We start from the raw sequence: 17,839 nt of genomic DNA, 5'->3' as shown, positions 1-17,839 counted from the left end.
TTAACATTGATGAGCAACAAGTTAGGCAATGTTTGAGCACTTAATCTATTTCTAATATCAGTCATCTGTAAATTCATAAGGGGTAATCCCCGTTCGCACTCTGTCGTGGAAATTGATAATATTTCTACCTGATTTCTGCAACTTCTCATCGACAATCTACTTGTTAGACTTAAGTCTGATAACGATTTTTCTCGGTCAGTTTTGAAATACTCAGCAAGAAGTATCATCTCTCTATCGCCATACAACATTTTTTCCATATCAACCATGTCAGTTGGCAATGTCGATCCATGTAGAACACAAACTTCATCTACCACGCCTTCGATAGGGAATCTTGTGAATAAATTATCAATTAAAGCCTGATTAACTGATGATTTCTTATTTGTTTATAAATTTAATTTTTATAATTACACATGAAGGTTTGGTACAATTACCAAGTTGCCTCCCCCGTCTAGAAAGCGAAAGGGAACGAGGTTTCTGGAAAGTATTCAGAGGTGAATGGGAATTTCCCTCCTTCTTCAACTTCAATTACCACACTGGTGTTTGCCATGTGCCAAATTACGATGAATTTCAATTAAATTATCATAGTATAATTATTTCCTTGTTGAATTATCAATACTTTTCAGTGGAAAAAAGGATGAAATTTCAAAGTTCCAAATCAAAGTAAGTAGACCAACGTAAAGGGAAAAAAAGTATAAAATTCTCCATACAATTATGCGTACAATCAAAACTTCAAATTTCCGTGTAATTAAGCTTACAGTACAAATTTTATGCCTATTTTTCTCACAACTTCATGGGTTGATTGCCCTGTGCTGTGAGCGCTCCATATAATAAACATAAGCTTCAGTAATTATTATAGCAGAAAGCAATGGATATATGAAGCCAAGCAATGTATTTTTTGTTTCTGATTTTTTTTCCTGAAATAACATCGATCGTTTTCGATCATTTTTACAAACCAACTCACTACCAATTTTCCATATATAGAAAGTGCCCCCCCCCCACATAAAGGAGAATTTTTAAAAAATGCTAGTACACATTCTGTTTATTTTCAATAAAGAGTTAATACACTGAATATCAGCTCCGTAAGTTTAACGGCTTGCGAGATACTCTTTTTTTTTCGCAAAAATTCGGATCCTCACTACCTCCTTAGGATATTATGCATTATAATGAAAGCAATAGGGGAAAGTCGGATAGTATCGGACAGCGTATAGTATCGGACAGTGTATAGTTCACTATTTTTGGAATAGGATGGCGACACTCTTTAGCCACGTGTTAGTAGTTCTTTGTGAGGGAAGCGTGGCGCCAACATTCTGAGATAGTACGTTGAAAGGTGTATATGTGGTGCGACGATTTGTAGTTTTTGTGCGGTTTGTGGTTGCACGTACTTAATTTTGTCGGCTAATTACAGAAACAAAGGTAAGTGAAATATAAATTTAAGTAGTTGTACATTTTTGTTGTAGTTTTGTATCCTAATTGGCATTATATCATTGCCTACATTGCAAGACAAATTATTTCAGGACTCTTTATTATCATGCACGTTGGTCGGGTGGTATCGGACAGGGTGTTGGCGGCCAATATCGGACAGCAATATTCGAAGTTTCAATGCGAAATCTTATAGTTCTCTCATGTTTTTTAGGTAGAAATGGACAAAAAGAGAGGTAAATGGTCAGAGGAAAATATGAAAACAGCAATTGAAAAAGTAATAAGTGGTGGGATGAGTATAAGAGAAACAAGTAAACAGTCTTCCGCCCCGAAAAGCACTTTAGGTGAGAGGGTAAGATTTCTTTCCTTGGGAAAAGAAATTCAAGTAAAACCGCCAATGGGTAAATTTCAAAACACTTTTACGGATGAACAAGATAAGTTACTGTATAATCTTGTCAAACATCTGGACAGCCAGTTGATGCCTCTCAAGAAGAAATAATTTTTGAAACTAGCATTTCAGTTCGCTGAACACTTTAAACTGAGCCATAAATTTAACAGAAATAAAGGACTAGGCGGGAAAGATTTTTATTGTTCTTTCATGAAGAGACATCCCGATTTAAGTTTGAGGTGCGCGAAGTCCACAAGTTTGCAGCGAGCTATAGGATTCAACAAGGAGCACGTTGGTATTTATTTATTTTTTTTTTTTTTTTTGACAAACACTCTGAACTTATGAATAAATATTCTTTTAAACCATCGAGAACTTTTAATGCTGATGAAACTGGTGTGTCAGTAGTTCATGAAAATCAGTAAAAAGTTGTGTCTATAAAAGGGAAAAGGCAGGTAGAGAAATTAACATCTGGAGAAAGAGGCAAAAACGTAACAATTCTTCTGTGCATAAACGCGTCAGGAGATCAATTTATCCCTCCATTATTTGTGTTTCCAAGAGTAAAAATGGACAAAGAACTTACGAAAGATGCCCCCGAAGGAAGCCGTATTTGATGCTCAAGCAAGCAGTTGGATCAGCAAAGAAGTCCCTGAAATTTGACGGTGAAACAAAGACTGATTGCATAATTTGTGGGGAAAACTTTGATGAGAACTGGATACAGTGTAATTCGTGCAAAGGTTGAGCACATGAAAACTGTGTAATTCTTGAGAGAGGTGCATTTCATTATAAATGTGATATTTGCAATACAACATAACAATCTGCAGTTTGTAAGGTATGTAAGAAGACATGTAAGGAATCTAAGAAGGTAATAACAGATCTGTCCGATATAACCCGCCAGTTTTTTATATCTTGAAAAATTAGACTTTTACATTTTTTCAGTTTCTCTAAATTTTGTAGTAAAAGTGAAATACGGTTTATATAGTGTTATAAAGATATGTATGAGGATTGCACATATGAGGTTTTTATTTAATTTCTGATTATCATAAAGTTGTTACATCACATTTTCCTTAAGTGTCCGATACTACCCGATCTTCCCCTATAACATCCCAATTTGGATTAAGGCCTAACTATATACCAAAAGTAATTTCATTTGACTTTGCAATTTGACCGTGATGATCAGGCACACATAGTTACATTCAATTTTTTATAAATAATTTATATATTACAGTGATTAAAAATGTATTTTTTCCAGTACTTAGCTCTAAAAACTCACAGGTCTCGAAAGCCAAATTGTAGTGTAAGTCCTATTGCCATTATTACTATTAAAAATATCAATATCCAAAAGTGCCTGAAGTTCTTTTTTCACTTGGTTAGATATACTCATCTCAGGTAAGTAGACAGAAACAAGTGGAAAAGAAGGGAAATGAAGGTCTTGAAAGTAAAACGGAAACAAATTTACCAGTCTTCATAAGAAACTATCTATAATGCAGTGAGCAGAGAGGGTCGGTAGATCATACTGAGTGGGTGGGTCGCAGTGGGTCACGATGGGTGGTGGGTCACAGAGGGTCATGGTGAGTGGAGGGTCGCAGTGGGTCACGGTGGGTGGTGGGTTACAGTGGGTCATGGTGAGTGGAGGGTCGCAGTGGGTCACGGTGGGTGGTGGGTCATAGTGGGTCACATGCTGTTTACCCACGACCCACTGACCCACTCAGAAAACTTGACCCACTGACCCACTAGAAAACTTGACCCACTGACCCACTCCATCTCTATTGTAGGTATTATGTACCGCTTTAGAAAAACCCTAACAACGAACTTAAAAAGAATGGTATACAATGCATATATACAAAGTCATTTGATATATTTGTGTATTAGTTGGGGACATGCTAATAAATAAAAAATACAACCACTCATAATATTACAAAAGAAAGCCATTAGAGCAATGTATGGTCGACCCATGGACTATCCAAGTAAGAGTTTATTTATGGAATCAAATATACTGCCATTCGATTTATTAATTAAAATTCAATCCTGTATGTATATCCATAATGTACTTTCAAATAATATACACAGTAATCTACTTTTAATAAATAGGAAAGCGGTACATAATTATAATACTCGAAAAAAGAATGATATTGATATTGATAATGTTAATGCAACAAAGTATGGTATAAATAGCGTTAAGCATAACATTACTCAAACTTATAATAGTCTGCCAAAAGATATAAAGGACACAAAAGCAATATGTTTATTTAAAGAAGAAATCAAAAAACACTTTTGGAATAAATTTGCTGAATAATCTAGTAGCCCTAAAAATGATAAATGAAGACAGTGGATACTGACACATTACTACATAAAAAAATAGCAAAAAGAAATACTTAGTCCCTTAAAGTGAGCTATTGCTCGTTGGGACAACATTTTCCATCTTCTACTATCCACATGTTATACTGTCAGTCACAGGGAACTTGGAGGACCAGTTTCCTTTATAATTTAGAAATATTAAGTGTGGGAAATCTGGAAGACCAATTTCCCTATTAATGACGTATATTAAGAGTGAGAAATTAGGATATTATTAAAATAAATTGTAGGAAATTTGGATTTCCAATTTCCGTATAGTATGGTATTTATGTTACTTTTGTTTTTTCTTTTCTTTCTTTTCCTCTTATTTTTAAAGGACTTGTCTTAGTAAAAATATGTTTTGATTGTAATGGTATAATATATTGAGAACAAATGTAGATAACTTGTATAAATCTTCCAGCACTGGTCTAAATTCTGTAGCATCTCTTTTGTATATTAAATAATAAATAATAAAAAATGCTCCAGAAGACAGAGAAGGAAAATATTCATCCATATAACGGAATACAGGTCCTCAATTATCAGTGAGATAGCTATCCCGCAGTCTTTCACAAATTTGTAATATTTCATATTATGAGGTACTGCGAAATTGAGGGTACTGCAAAATTAAACATACTAGCGACATTGACAGTGGCATAAGGTGAGAGACTGCTAATCTTTGAGTGCTTTGCGCAATGGTTTCGTACACTGAAATATATATATATATATATATATATATATATATATATATATATATATATATATATATATATATATATATATATATATATATATATATATATATAAACATTTTTGTGAAATTTTGTGGAATTTGGTACGTTGAATGTTTATTAAAGTTCCTGGTAAATATGAAATGTGACATGTGATCCACGGTCTTGAATTGAATGCTGTTATTTACAGATGTAACCATTTTTTCATATTCATATACACTGTATTTATCCATCTATGATACATGCAGAATTCAATAAAGATCTTTTAATATTAAAAGTAAAATACACATTACACTTTTCTGGTTAAAGATAATCTTTCATTGGTTTACAATGAGTATATATAACAAAGTGTGAGTACAAATTAACTAGGTTTCTGAAAGAGTTACAGTTTTCGCCGTAGGAGGATTTACTTACTGGTATAGCGCCCATATTTGGCCCAAAGGGTACTTAGTTCATTCTCAAGAAATATTAGTTTGTCGTGGACAACATTGTGTCCATGTGTTGAGATCTGGTGTGTATATATAACATCGCATCCACATCACCTCTATCTATATCCGCACCTGTCTGCAATATCTCTATCCGCAGATAATGAACTACCAAGTATATATTGCTCTATGATAATTATAATTTCAAAAATAGCTTCTCACATAATTGTAAATACTTTACAGATTTCATTTTCAGTAATCATCCGTCTCCTCTAGCCTATAGGCAAAGACGAAACTTTTTCGATAATGCGATATGTGCGAAACGTTAAAAAGATGCTTATATGTTTCAGGAAACCTCAAACTTTTAGTTTCAGAGCCAGAAATCAAGTTTATATTATCGCGAATTTTTGCGAAATTCGATATTACTTGCGATAAATGCGAACGAAAACGAAAAAGTGGAATTCTTGTTAATTATTGCTAATAATAACTAAACAACGCATTTCCAATATTATTTAACGTAAAAGCTCTACGAGTTATTTGATCCAGAAACTGTGATCCACAAAACACAGATTTGGACATCAACAAAACTGAACTGTTGTTAAATCGTTAACTGTGTTTTGTGGTGAAAATGTTCATGATCTGTTGATTGCTTACCAATGATTTAAAAGTAAGGTTATTGAAGTTTTGAACAATGAGGTTAAGGAAGTTGACATTGTATCATTGTTAAAGTTTAAAAGTTAATCACAAGTCTTTTGCTATCAGCTTGTTACATTCAATATGGTTGCCAGTCTCGAGTTTTGATGCCGAGAGATTCTTTTCCGAGTATAGTATGATTGTTACTGACAGGAGAACAAAATTAAAAGAAGAATTGGCAATGTTTTGCTGCATGTTATTCTTTAACTAAAGATGAAGTTAGAGGAAGTGTTTAAATTTTTGCATTAATTTCTATATTTCAGTGAATACGTTAGCTAGAATGTGCACCTAATCAAGGTATATCCTCATTTTTGTATTAGGTATACACCTTATTATCAAAAATATATTGTTTACAAGTTCCATTAAAAAAAAAAACTTGTGTTACATTTTAAAAATAAATGCGAACATTGTGATAGTTAATGCTACAAAATATCAAAATTGTTGCGAAAAAGTTTTGTCTCTACCTATAGGGCATAATGGTGGGAAATTAAACTAAAATGTTTAATTCCATTATTGTAAGTTAACTGCGCTAAATGAAATAGATTGAAAATTCATGCAGAGACAAATTACGAAAGTAATAAGAAACATAGTACTTACTTAAGATCCTCTCAAATGTAGAGTTAATAAAAATTAACAAAAGACGGATAAGTTTGTAATACTGTATCTGTCAATTTTCAGAGTAAATAGTTGTTTATTTTTAATTTCACTAATTATTAAACACGAACACCTTTGATGAGAACTCAAAGGTGAAATGGAAGTATAAGATCCTTTGGAAAAGAGAATAAGCTACCTCAAACAAATTCTGTTTAAAATCAAATTAGCATTTCATATTTATTATAGAGCTTAAACGCAAAGAAAAACATAGAAAATCCAATGAAATACAATTTTGCTCTGGTGGTCATTTGCTTCAATTGCACTTTAATACAAGATGTCAATAGTTAATAGTATTTAAAGGAGAGATCCCGAAAAAATAAATATTTCTTTCTTCACGAATATCCACAATCCACAAAGTAGCTAAGAATAGATCCACATCTGTGCAGACTTTTGTCCAGAGTTGGTGTGGGCCAATGAAAATTTGACCCACTACCCACTGACCCACCACCCACCACGACCCACCGTGACCCACTATGACCCACTCTCATCCACTGTGAGCTACTCTGACTCACCAAAATCCATCGTCATCAACTCTGAACAAGATCCACGGCCTCTTCTGTACTGACTAAAGAGTTTCGGATCCTCACTACCTCCTTAGGATATTATGTATTATAATGAAGCAATATAACATCTCAGTTTGGATTAAGACCTAACTATATACTAAAAGTAATTTCATTTGACTTTGCAATTTGACCGTGATGATCAGGCACACATAGTTACACTCAATTTTTATATAATCATTTATATATTACAGTGATTCAAAAATGTATTTTTTCCAGTAGTTAGCTCCTCTAAAAACTCACAGGTCTCGAAAGCCAAGTAGTAGTAAGCCCTATTGCTATTATTACAATCACAAATATCAATATCAAAAAGGGCCTGAAATTCCTTTTTCACTTGGTTAGATAAACTCACCTCAGGTAAGTAGACAGAAACAAATGGAAAAGGAAGGGAAATGAAGGTCTTGAAAGTAAAACGGAGACAAATTTACCAGTCTTCAGAACATACTGTCTACAATGCAGTGAGCAGAGAGTCGGTAGATCAGACTAAGTCAGTGGGTCGCAGTGGGTCATGGTGGGTGGTGGGTTGCAGTGGGTCACGGTGGGTGGTGGGTTACAGTGGGTCACATGCTGTTGACCCACGACCCACTAACCCACTCAGAAAACTTGACCCATTGACCCACTCCATCTCTGCTTTTGTCCATGAGATTTCTTGCATTCTTCTGTATCTCTGTCTGTCTATACTCAATCAAATATTTCATTTACTTACATTTAACTATCTTCTTTACCTATGAGAAATGAGTGGAGACGGGTGAAAATACTTGATTTCGATTTATAGGTCATTCTAACGGTTTGTAGAGAAACGTGTGTCAATTAGTTGGATTTTCAACTAATCAAATTATACAGATCTGTTTCTCGGTAATAAATGGAGATTAAAAAAAAAAAAACTATTCTATCTTTTTATATAGTCTTTCATAACCACTCGTTATCTTGAAAGTCTAATCATTTTCCTTGGTAAAACTTTTAATTAAACATCATACATTGCTAAGGTGACAGATGACAACTACCTCCCAAGAACAACTTTTAACAGAACGGTGTCAATGTTCGAACTCTTGGGTTTTCAATAGACTACTGTAGTCCATTTATTTACTAGGACACAAAAGTGTTTACCGTACATTGAACTCAATATGGTCAAATATTGATGCTTATCACAGGAATTTTACCAGACTACTTGAGGATAATGACAGAACATTGAAATAGAGCTATATCTTATCATTTAGAGTTTTTTTTTCGCGTTTTTGACAAACAATGCGTTGGTCAATAAGATACGAAGAAAAGAAAAATGAACGATGATATCTTCTCAAATATTCATTTTAGTTCTATCATATTAAAATAATATTACTCCCGGAATCGTAGATAGAATATTTCTGGTATCTTTCAACTTGGAGGAAATAGTAGATTGTGTCCCTTAGATTAGAAAGATAGAAAACAGTGAACTTCGTTTCACATGGTTAAAGTACAGTAGATTTTCAAAGTATAGGGATCCAATAATCAAACCGGAAATAACATATCTTCAATTTCCGGTTGAAACATTTTTTGGAATATATATAATCTTTCATTACTTCCCACAATTTAATATTAAGATCGGACGTGGGAGATATTTACCCCTTCTGGTTTCAATAGAGGAATAGGGGTGATAAGGATGATGATGAAATCTATTCGGAAGACACTGAATCCACATAAAAAATCATTACTGTTCCTTGCTAGTTTCACTCTATGGGAATGTATTCTAAAATGTTCATGGTTCATGTTAAAACTCTTTAATGATTCAGTGTAATTTTTCGCACAATACAGTTGTGAGTACGTGTGTTGTAGTTCCGTGTTGTGTGATTCTCCTGCTCCCTTATACCCATTTATTAGTCTACTTTAGACAATTTTTTAAAAATAAAAAAAAAACAATGGCGTAGGCGATAAGGTGTTTCTTTACCTACCGGCAGCACCTCAAACAGTCTGGAGAGGAAGTTCGGTTGGCAAAGTTCCAAGGACTGAACAGGAAGGATTCAAACTTCCTTCAGCGTCAACAGACAACCACCATGTTACAGTGAGATTGCACTTGCTGTAATTCTTGAAGATAGTCGTTTATCTGTCCATGAGGTTGCTGAAGACGTTGGCATAAATGTAGGATTTTGCCATCAAATCCTGACTATAAAACTTGCAATGCATGGAGTCAGTGCAAAATTCATACCACGTTTGTTGACAGGTGACCAAAAACAGATCGAATTGACAGCTGTCAGGAATTGCTTGCCAAATCAAATTAGACTTTTTTACTATTTTCCAAATTTTAAAACTTTAAGGTAGATCACTAGGTGTTCTCGGTACTATGCTAACGCTGCTTGAATAGTGCGGCATTGCCAGATAGTGTCGAGTGTTTACTGATGCCAGATAATGGAATTCTGCTTAGATACTTACTGGAGAAATTATTTTTCGACTCTTACCGCGATTCCTTTTCTCGAACTGTAACGCTAGAATCCAGGAATTTTCTTATTTTAACTACTACAGTAAACATACAAATTTGGCAACAACGCATTATGGCGTTCTGCGCAAGTTTCAACTCAAAATTATTTCCTTAAATGTAAATTAATATTTCAGTAAAATACGAAACATAATAAGGAAAATGGTCAAACAATATATCTATTTCGTGATAAGATTTCTTACTTTAAAATACTTTACACATACAAACAAACATTTCATAAAATTGAGCACTTCTAGTAAAATCTAACAGCAAGTGCCATCTTGTGTGTTCATTGTAAAACGAATCAAATATATTTTTTTATTTGTTATATTTTTCGATATCAGGATACACAACCAAATGAATCAATGTCTTCTGCTGTAGCTGAAACAATACACTATCTTATAGTACAATATTTATATGTAACGTTTCATTGCCCAGTAGTTAAGGAAATAAGCTAAAGTATGTATTGACTTCCGGGTGGTGATCCACCTTAAAAGACGTCATTTCCAATCAGTAGAGAAAATTCAGGAAAATGCGACGAGACTATTACATGCTATCGAAAAAAAATTCAGCAGGCGCTCCAAAATTCGAAGATACAAGGCAACACTTTATTGAAAGTAGGGGGGAGTATTTTGGAAGAGGATAGTGGTTGAAAGTTTGTGTAATAGGCAATAAAGCAAGAAGAGACTTTTTGAACACACCTCGTATTATCACAACCTTCATTTTCCGCTCTCGTCTACGTAAAAATTAAAACTAGAATGTTGTGAATTAGTTTTTCGATCCAAATTGTATTCGTTGGTGCCAGACAATAGTGAATTAATATTTTGGAATAACATCAGCATCCCATTACCCTATTTAGCCTACTAGAGTAATTTGAATACTGATGAACTTACAAAATGTCCAAACCTCTTCTTGGATACTCATGTTCGTTCTGCATATCGTGCTATTCCGTATATACATACTTACAGGCCAATCACATGACCCATGCATGGAAAATGAATATATGGATTTGAAATGTAAGAATTGACACCAAAAACTGGGACGTTTAGTCATCCTTTAATGAATAAAGAAATAAGTAATTTCCTGTGGAAGGTCTTGCTCCTTCTAATCTAGAAACTGCTAGTGTTGAAGTATGGTATTCATACAGATTATAAACATTCGGTAACGTTAGTAACTGTGCAGAAGAATTATAAATATTGAATATTATACTGTCCATTCAATTAAGAGATTAAGCGTTCTTCTCTGCTGGTGGCATTTTTTTCTCGAAACAAGAGCTTACAGAATTTAAAAGAGTTTTCTCTAAACAGAAACAAGAGTTTAAAGAAGTAATTTCCTATTAAATAAATGGCAGACCATAAGACTAGTCGAGCTTCCTGACTAGCATTGCAATGCTCTTTTTGAAATTAACAATCACATTGTATTTGTAAGCAAACAAACTTCGTCGCGTGTGTATTTCTTTTTTTTTTTTTTTTTTTTGAATGTTGTTTGTGGAAGTTTAGCATTTCGTCACAGAACCGAGACTACAAACGGGAACCTAAAAGGTGAAATCCAAGCCATCCCAATGAATTCAAATTTTGAATGTTCTACCACCGGGAATTGACCAAGGACGACGTGCACCAAAGGAGCACACGCTACCCCCTTAGACTAGTGGGAGGGACTGTTTCTTTTTCTGTATTATTTCATTTATAATTTTAGAAGATAGAAATCTGGCAACTCGTTCTGTTATTTCTCCTTTCCAGGAGTTTCGTATAATTAATCTCTGATTAATCGCATTTTCCCCCATCGCTCCTGAATGTTATCTACCTAAAGTTGGTCACTAAAGGATGAATAATGGCGGTGATCTCAAACCACACGGAATAGTTTTTACTAATGAATCCAAACCAAACTACTTTCGTCTCTCATGTGAGAAAGAGTTTTAACCAGAGAGTTTATAAGAGTCGAACTTTCTGCTATAGATCGTTACATTTACTTTTAAAGAACATCAAAATTCTTCTAATGTTATCTTAAATATGTGAAATGATAATATTAAAGTCTCTTATAAGCATTAAAAAAAAAAAAAAAAAAAAAAAAAAAAAAAAGATTTCGCATAACACATTTCAGTTAAGAAATTCTTAAAACTTCTTGAGACCCACATAACCTTGCTCTAGGTAGGTGGGGGAAACAAGAGGGTTCAAAATTACTTTTTCTTTAGACCCTTGTCCTTCAGATTCTTTTTTGCTACATCTACTTCCACTTCGTTTTGCTTGTTTATTTAATATAATTACTCTTGTTTGTCTCCTTCTACCATCTGACAGCCGTGGTCCAAAGGAAGTGGAATCCTCTGTGTACCTTCTTATTCTGTTGCCATTATTAATAAAGGTGATTTATTGGCATTCGCAGCGTATATTTGTCAATTAATAGTGATAATATGCATTGAACTCATTTTACGTGGAACTGGTAATGAATTAATTTACAACATAGAAATTGAAATGAATCAAACAGCTATCATAACCACATTGTTACTAGCATATAGGGATTTCTTGCTACAGTGGAAGATTTATTTGAGTTATTTACAAGTTTCATTTAACATCCATATATTTCAGATGTGCTGGTAATGATACCCATGATAATAATTATGCTGCACTTCTCATTTCAGTGCGCGAGTTATCATTCGACAGCAAACAAACTTAGAACACATTGTAATAATTATCGTAAGTAAATTTACTATAACTTTCTCACGAATTTAATTCCGCTAATTATCTCTTTCAGTTAAGAGCTACAAATGAGTACCAGTCGTTCCAAGCCCAAATTCAGAAGGAAATCAGGGAGAAATTTAATATAAGCAGCATTAAAGATGCAAATATTAAAAGGCAGCTTGATTATTTGGCACTTCGTGGTCCAGGAGGTATGCCAGAAGACAGAGTCAGCTTGGTAAGTACTCATTTTCATTATCACTGCCATTAACTTATTTTAAAATACTTTTTTTTTTTTTTTTTTTGCTATGACTCATAGGATTACCACCGTTGAAGTAATTTGTGTACTTTATAAATTTATCGTGTTTAGAAACTATTGCTCTTATAAGCGTGGAGTATTTTCGATTACCCATTTTGAAAATAATATAGTTGACCTAGAAACAATGCAACTTCTAAAATATATTTTTCACTGCACTTGTCCATTTACATACACGTCACGTAGACTTTACTACTGCGCTTCGTGTGTATTTAATGCGGTTATTGTAAAATACCATGTCTGACAAATGATTTTCTTTTTTTCTTTTTCTTTCTTTCTGTTCTTTTTCTTTTTTCTTTTTTTCTTTTTTTTTTTTTTTGAAATAGAGAATTGGCTATATTACGTGAAAGGACGATGACGGAAGACTTGTGCAGACAGATTTGTGACTACTATTCTCACAAACGGTCGAAGGTTGGTGCAGGATGGGAGTAATTGTCCCATACTTTTTTGAAACGCCAGATGGCCAGGCAACCACAGTAACCGGAGAACGATATTCTCACATGATGCGTGAGTTTGTCATTCCGAAATTACGAAAACCTTTACAACGTTTGCACACATCCCCGGCAATGCCTGCCCCGGTACCGACAATGCCGGAACTAGAACCGGGGCTGGTTTGCACACGCGGCCGGCAAAACTGATGCCGGTTCCGGCAATGTCGGTGCTGGCACTGCTTTGCACATACATCCCGGTAATGCCGGTACCGAGAAGTAGTTTGAGTTTCAACGTGAAGGAGAGAACATGAGACCAGTAATAAACAAACGATATCTCCTTGCTTTGTTGTACTTACGGCGAAGAAAGAGGAAACCTTTTGTTATGCTTGGGAATGCGTACTTCTTCAATTATGATGGAGATTTAAATCTTTTTTTCTTATTATGAAGGTTATTCATAGCCTAATACTGGGTTGCATAATTAACAGAATAAACACTGGCCAACTATCCTAAATTCATAATTTCTTCATATCTCCATTTTGTTCATTTCCGCCACATTGATATTTTTATTATGACTTTATATATGCTAAGACATATTCTCTATCAAAACGAATCCAACGACCCCTTTGTTTAAATCGTTTAAGTAAGTTTCGGCTGTAGAAAATAACAAATTAATATACATATATACATCTGTGAAATTCACTTTCCGTGTTGCCATAGTTGGGTAATTCAAACAAGATCCGAATTTCCCTTGCTAAGAATTTATGGAAATAGCAAGCCGCTATATTTGTGGCACCTCACAGCCATTTTGATTATTCTTCATTATATATTGAAGTGATATGAAAAAAAAAGAAAATAACAGAAAAACTGAAATAAACAAAAAATCCAAGTATAGGAAAAGAAACAAGAATACACAACGCCTTGCCACTCACTCACTATAACTAGATTGAAGAAACCTATAAGCAAGCCGGCTCCGGCATTACCGGCTGCGTGTGCAATCACGCATAAGAAAGCATTGCCGCTGACAAAACCGGAGCCGGAGCCGACACCGACGTTGTCGGCAGCTAGGCCGACTGCATTTTCTGGTCCCGGGAGTTCCACCGGCTTTTTTGCCGGGTCGGATAGCGTGTGCAAACTACTATTTGATTACATTGCCGCCGATTCCATCGCCAGCATTGTCAGAACCGGAACTGGTATTACCGGGGACGTGTGCAAACGCTCTTAATGCCGACTATGAGGCATTTGTATCAACAGAACGGCGACATTGCCCATATACCTACATACCGTCATGGCATTGACACATTAGGGAATTCTTTTCAGGTGACATCATTTCGCGTTTGGTAACATTCAATACTAACCGCCAGATTCCTCGACCAAAGTGGTCCAGATTTCTCTTTGGGGCTAAAGGTGGTGGTCATTTGCAGACATAGTGCTTCATAACTGGACCAAATGTACACAAAGTGCAGTAGTAAAGTTTGTGTGGCATGTATTTAAATGAACAAATGTAACAAAGTATTTGGAGTTGCATCGTCTCTAGAGCCGAGCACGTTATTTTCGAAAGGAGTAATTAAGAATACTCCACTCTGAATTTCTGAACTATCAAGACACAAAACAAGAAAGTAAGTACTTTTAAATTGGCGAACCCAGTATATATTTTTTAAAAAATATTCTTATCTGCATCAATGATAACACAAGTCACCTGGGTCACTTGGACTCCTGTTTTATTCGGGTTAGCAGGGTCTAGGTCTCGCATCTCGTACCCAGTTTACCCCGGTAATCCAGACAGACCTGGTAACCAGCAGCAGCTGGAATGATATCAGCTGTACAACATAATTGCAAAATATTAGAGTAGGCTAGTCATGTCCATTACTTGAGCTCAACATTCATATGTTCGATTCCCAATATATTATTTCTTAGTAACGATACATTTAATTTATTGTTCGGAATTTGTCAACTTGCAGAATCGATTTCATTAAGATTCAAGTGGACTTATATCTGAACGTGGGATTCACTCCTACCAGGAATCGAATTCAAGTCTCCTATGCCGAAGACGGGAACAGAAGCTTGTCGTATGTATTGCAACAATTCATTAAATATAAATTTTGAACTAAACCAAACTGGGTCATTGAGTCACCGGGTCTAACATTTACAGAAGAGAGAGAGAGAGAGAGAGAGAGAAAGATAAGAGAGAGAGAGAGAAAGAAAGAAAAGAGAGAGAAATAGTAGAGAATGAAAAAGAGAGAAAAATAGATTTAGTGAGAAAAGTTAAGGAGAGAGAAATGTTATGTTTAGTGAGAAAAGAGACGCAGAAAGAAATGTAACTTTAGTGAGAAGAGAGAGAGAGAGAGAGAGAGAGAGAGAGACGAGAAAGAAAACCACACCTAGTTAGAATTACACCAGCAGACTCACGGTTCTTCGTGTGCATGTTAAAATTCTATGGTCTCGGTCTGTCCAGGTCAGATTGAATCACCGGGTCTGGTGGATTACGAGTCTGACGGCTTACAGATCACGGGTCTAGTGGTGCGTATGCGTGAGAAGCAGGCATATCTAGTCATCTTTATGACGATAACCATTAAAGCTTTTTGAAAAAATGAAATGAAATCTGTCAGTTTTACGTCCCACGGTTATGCCGGTTAGGCTAAAGAAGACGGTGATGATGATTAATGAATGAAATGGTGGAATGAATAAAGTGGGAGGAAACGGGAGATTCCCGAGAAAACCCACGCACATGGTGTTTGTCCACCACAAAGTTCACTTGGCGGGGGCTGGGATCGAACCCGGGCCTCCAAGCACCAGAGGTGAACGCTCTACCACTGAGCCACCGCGGCCCCCCCAAAAAAGCTTTTTGAATAAGGAAAATAATATGAGAGAGGCAGAGATTTATTCTCAAGATGCCTATCCTGCACTGCAAGATCCAATATTTGTACTATAAAAAGTATTCGGTGTATTATTTAGTGTTAATGTTCAATGTAAATCAATACAACTCTTGTTGCGTTACCTTGTAATTAAGATGTACAGAGGGTGTAGGCAATTTTCCGAAAAAGTGGATCAATTATCGTACACCCAAAATAACTTCACATATGATTCTCTTTATCAATCTTATTTGTTCAGCTACTGATTTCCACCTAAGGTTCAATCACTGGCTACAGACAGCTTTCCTGGCGCTGCTCCTACCACAGTAGGACAACTACAACCCTGGAAAATTCGTGGTTGTGGTACAAATTTTCTCTGGATTGTGCAGTATCCGAACGCAACCAGATTTATGTAATGTAATGTTTATCCAAGTACATAAAAATAAATTTTCTGTACCCCGCACTGCCGACGTTTATTTGCGCCTGTACAGATTGGTCCTGACAATTGGCAAACAAAGCTTAAGCTAGCCTAGTACAGAAAATCTTATGTGTCATACAAAATCCTGCTAGACTTCGCCTCTTCGGATTCATTAGACCAAAAATCAGTTTCTCTCTCTCTCTCATTGTACTAGGTGACGATATTACAAAAATTGATTATCTGGACGATGTCCACATCTCAGGTTTTCTATTCCAGTGGTTCTTATTGTGGGCGTTAAAGCCTCCAGATGGAATTCTCGTTTTTGAAGGGTGCGTTGGACTAAAAAGAGCGATAGGGAACATTTGAGACTTCATGATTTGAGACATTTTTTAATAAGTCAAAAGCCATTATTTTACAAATTATAAAAAATTTAGACTTCTTAATAATAATAATAATAATAATAATAATAATAATAATAATAATAATAATAATAATAATAATAATAATAATAATAATAATAATAATAATAATAATAATAATAATTTTCCAATCAGGAGCTAAGGATTTAATGATCTAAGGAATAGGGAAAACCTGGTTAAGTTAGCACTTTTTAATAATGAACAATTTGTATTGCTATTGCTGCATTCTTATGATAATGGAATATCAAATATCAAATTCCCATAAACGGCACTGTGATCTTCACATCTTTTGAAAACCATCTCTCTAATTGTATGAGGTATTTATTAAGCAGTTTTTAAACAAAGGCTTTTGGAAAAATGAAATTTACAATGCCTTTTAACTTTGTATTCATTCGAAGTCCGTTATATCTTGATCATAGTATTAGACACTAAAGTACTTTGAATATACATTACCCCATCTGTGTCATTTGCGATATTACTGATGTAGAAGCCACCAAACTGTGGATATTTGTGATACTGTAGCGTCCTTAGTTTGCAACACTGAATAATAAATGTAACATTGTAAGGTTTTGTTTAACATGCAGATTTGAAACATGTAATAACCAGACGCAGTGTCATCTGAAAAAATAGAACTTTTATATTGGGTTGGTAACACTGTTAACATTGTGATATCACAGAGTATACCAAACAGTGTCCCCCTCAGGATATTTGAAGGATACAAAAGTTGTCTTACGTTCAACTTTGTGCCTGGGTACATTAGGTTAAGATAACAGACAATCGCAATCACCTAAGGAACAGCACTAGGCACGAAAAGTAACCTAGACAAAGAGTATGTGCCCTACTCCCAAAACACTTTCCGTTACTATAATTTATTGCAGTTGAACTATTTACTTTCCTTTAAAAAATAGAAAGACAGAAAGAAAACAAAAGAAAGAAAAAATGGCATCAGTCAGCGTGCTTACATTTACGAGAATCTGAAAACTGATTCGAGCATTGAGTAATGATTTTACTTGTTGATATTTTGGTTCAAGTTATACGTTGTCTGACATGAAATTATACTGTTACGTTTGATAATTAATATTTTTAT

General features: G+C 34.9%; 1 protein-coding gene across 1 annotated transcript in view; it reads left to right on the top strand.

Annotated features, from left to right (window-relative positions):
- LOC145678567 (angiotensin-converting enzyme-like) overlaps positions 1-17,839 on the top strand; it is a 184,091-nt gene that overhangs the window by 43,166 nt on the left and 123,086 nt on the right. The window contains exon 2 of the mRNA XM_081748869.1: positions 12,396-12,557. Within this exon, the coding sequence (XP_081604995.1) occupies positions 12,396-12,557 (162 nt within the window). The remainder of the gene's footprint in view (positions 1-12,395; positions 12,558-17,839) is intronic.

The sequence above is a fragment of the Thermobia domestica genome, chromosome 2 (genome assembly GCF_964235325.1).
Source record: "Thermobia domestica chromosome 2, izTheDome1.hap1.1, whole genome shotgun sequence".
Taxonomy (NCBI): domain Eukaryota; kingdom Metazoa; phylum Arthropoda; class Insecta; order Zygentoma; family Lepismatidae; genus Thermobia; species Thermobia domestica.
This window is presented reverse-complemented; position numbering and strand designations above follow the sequence as displayed.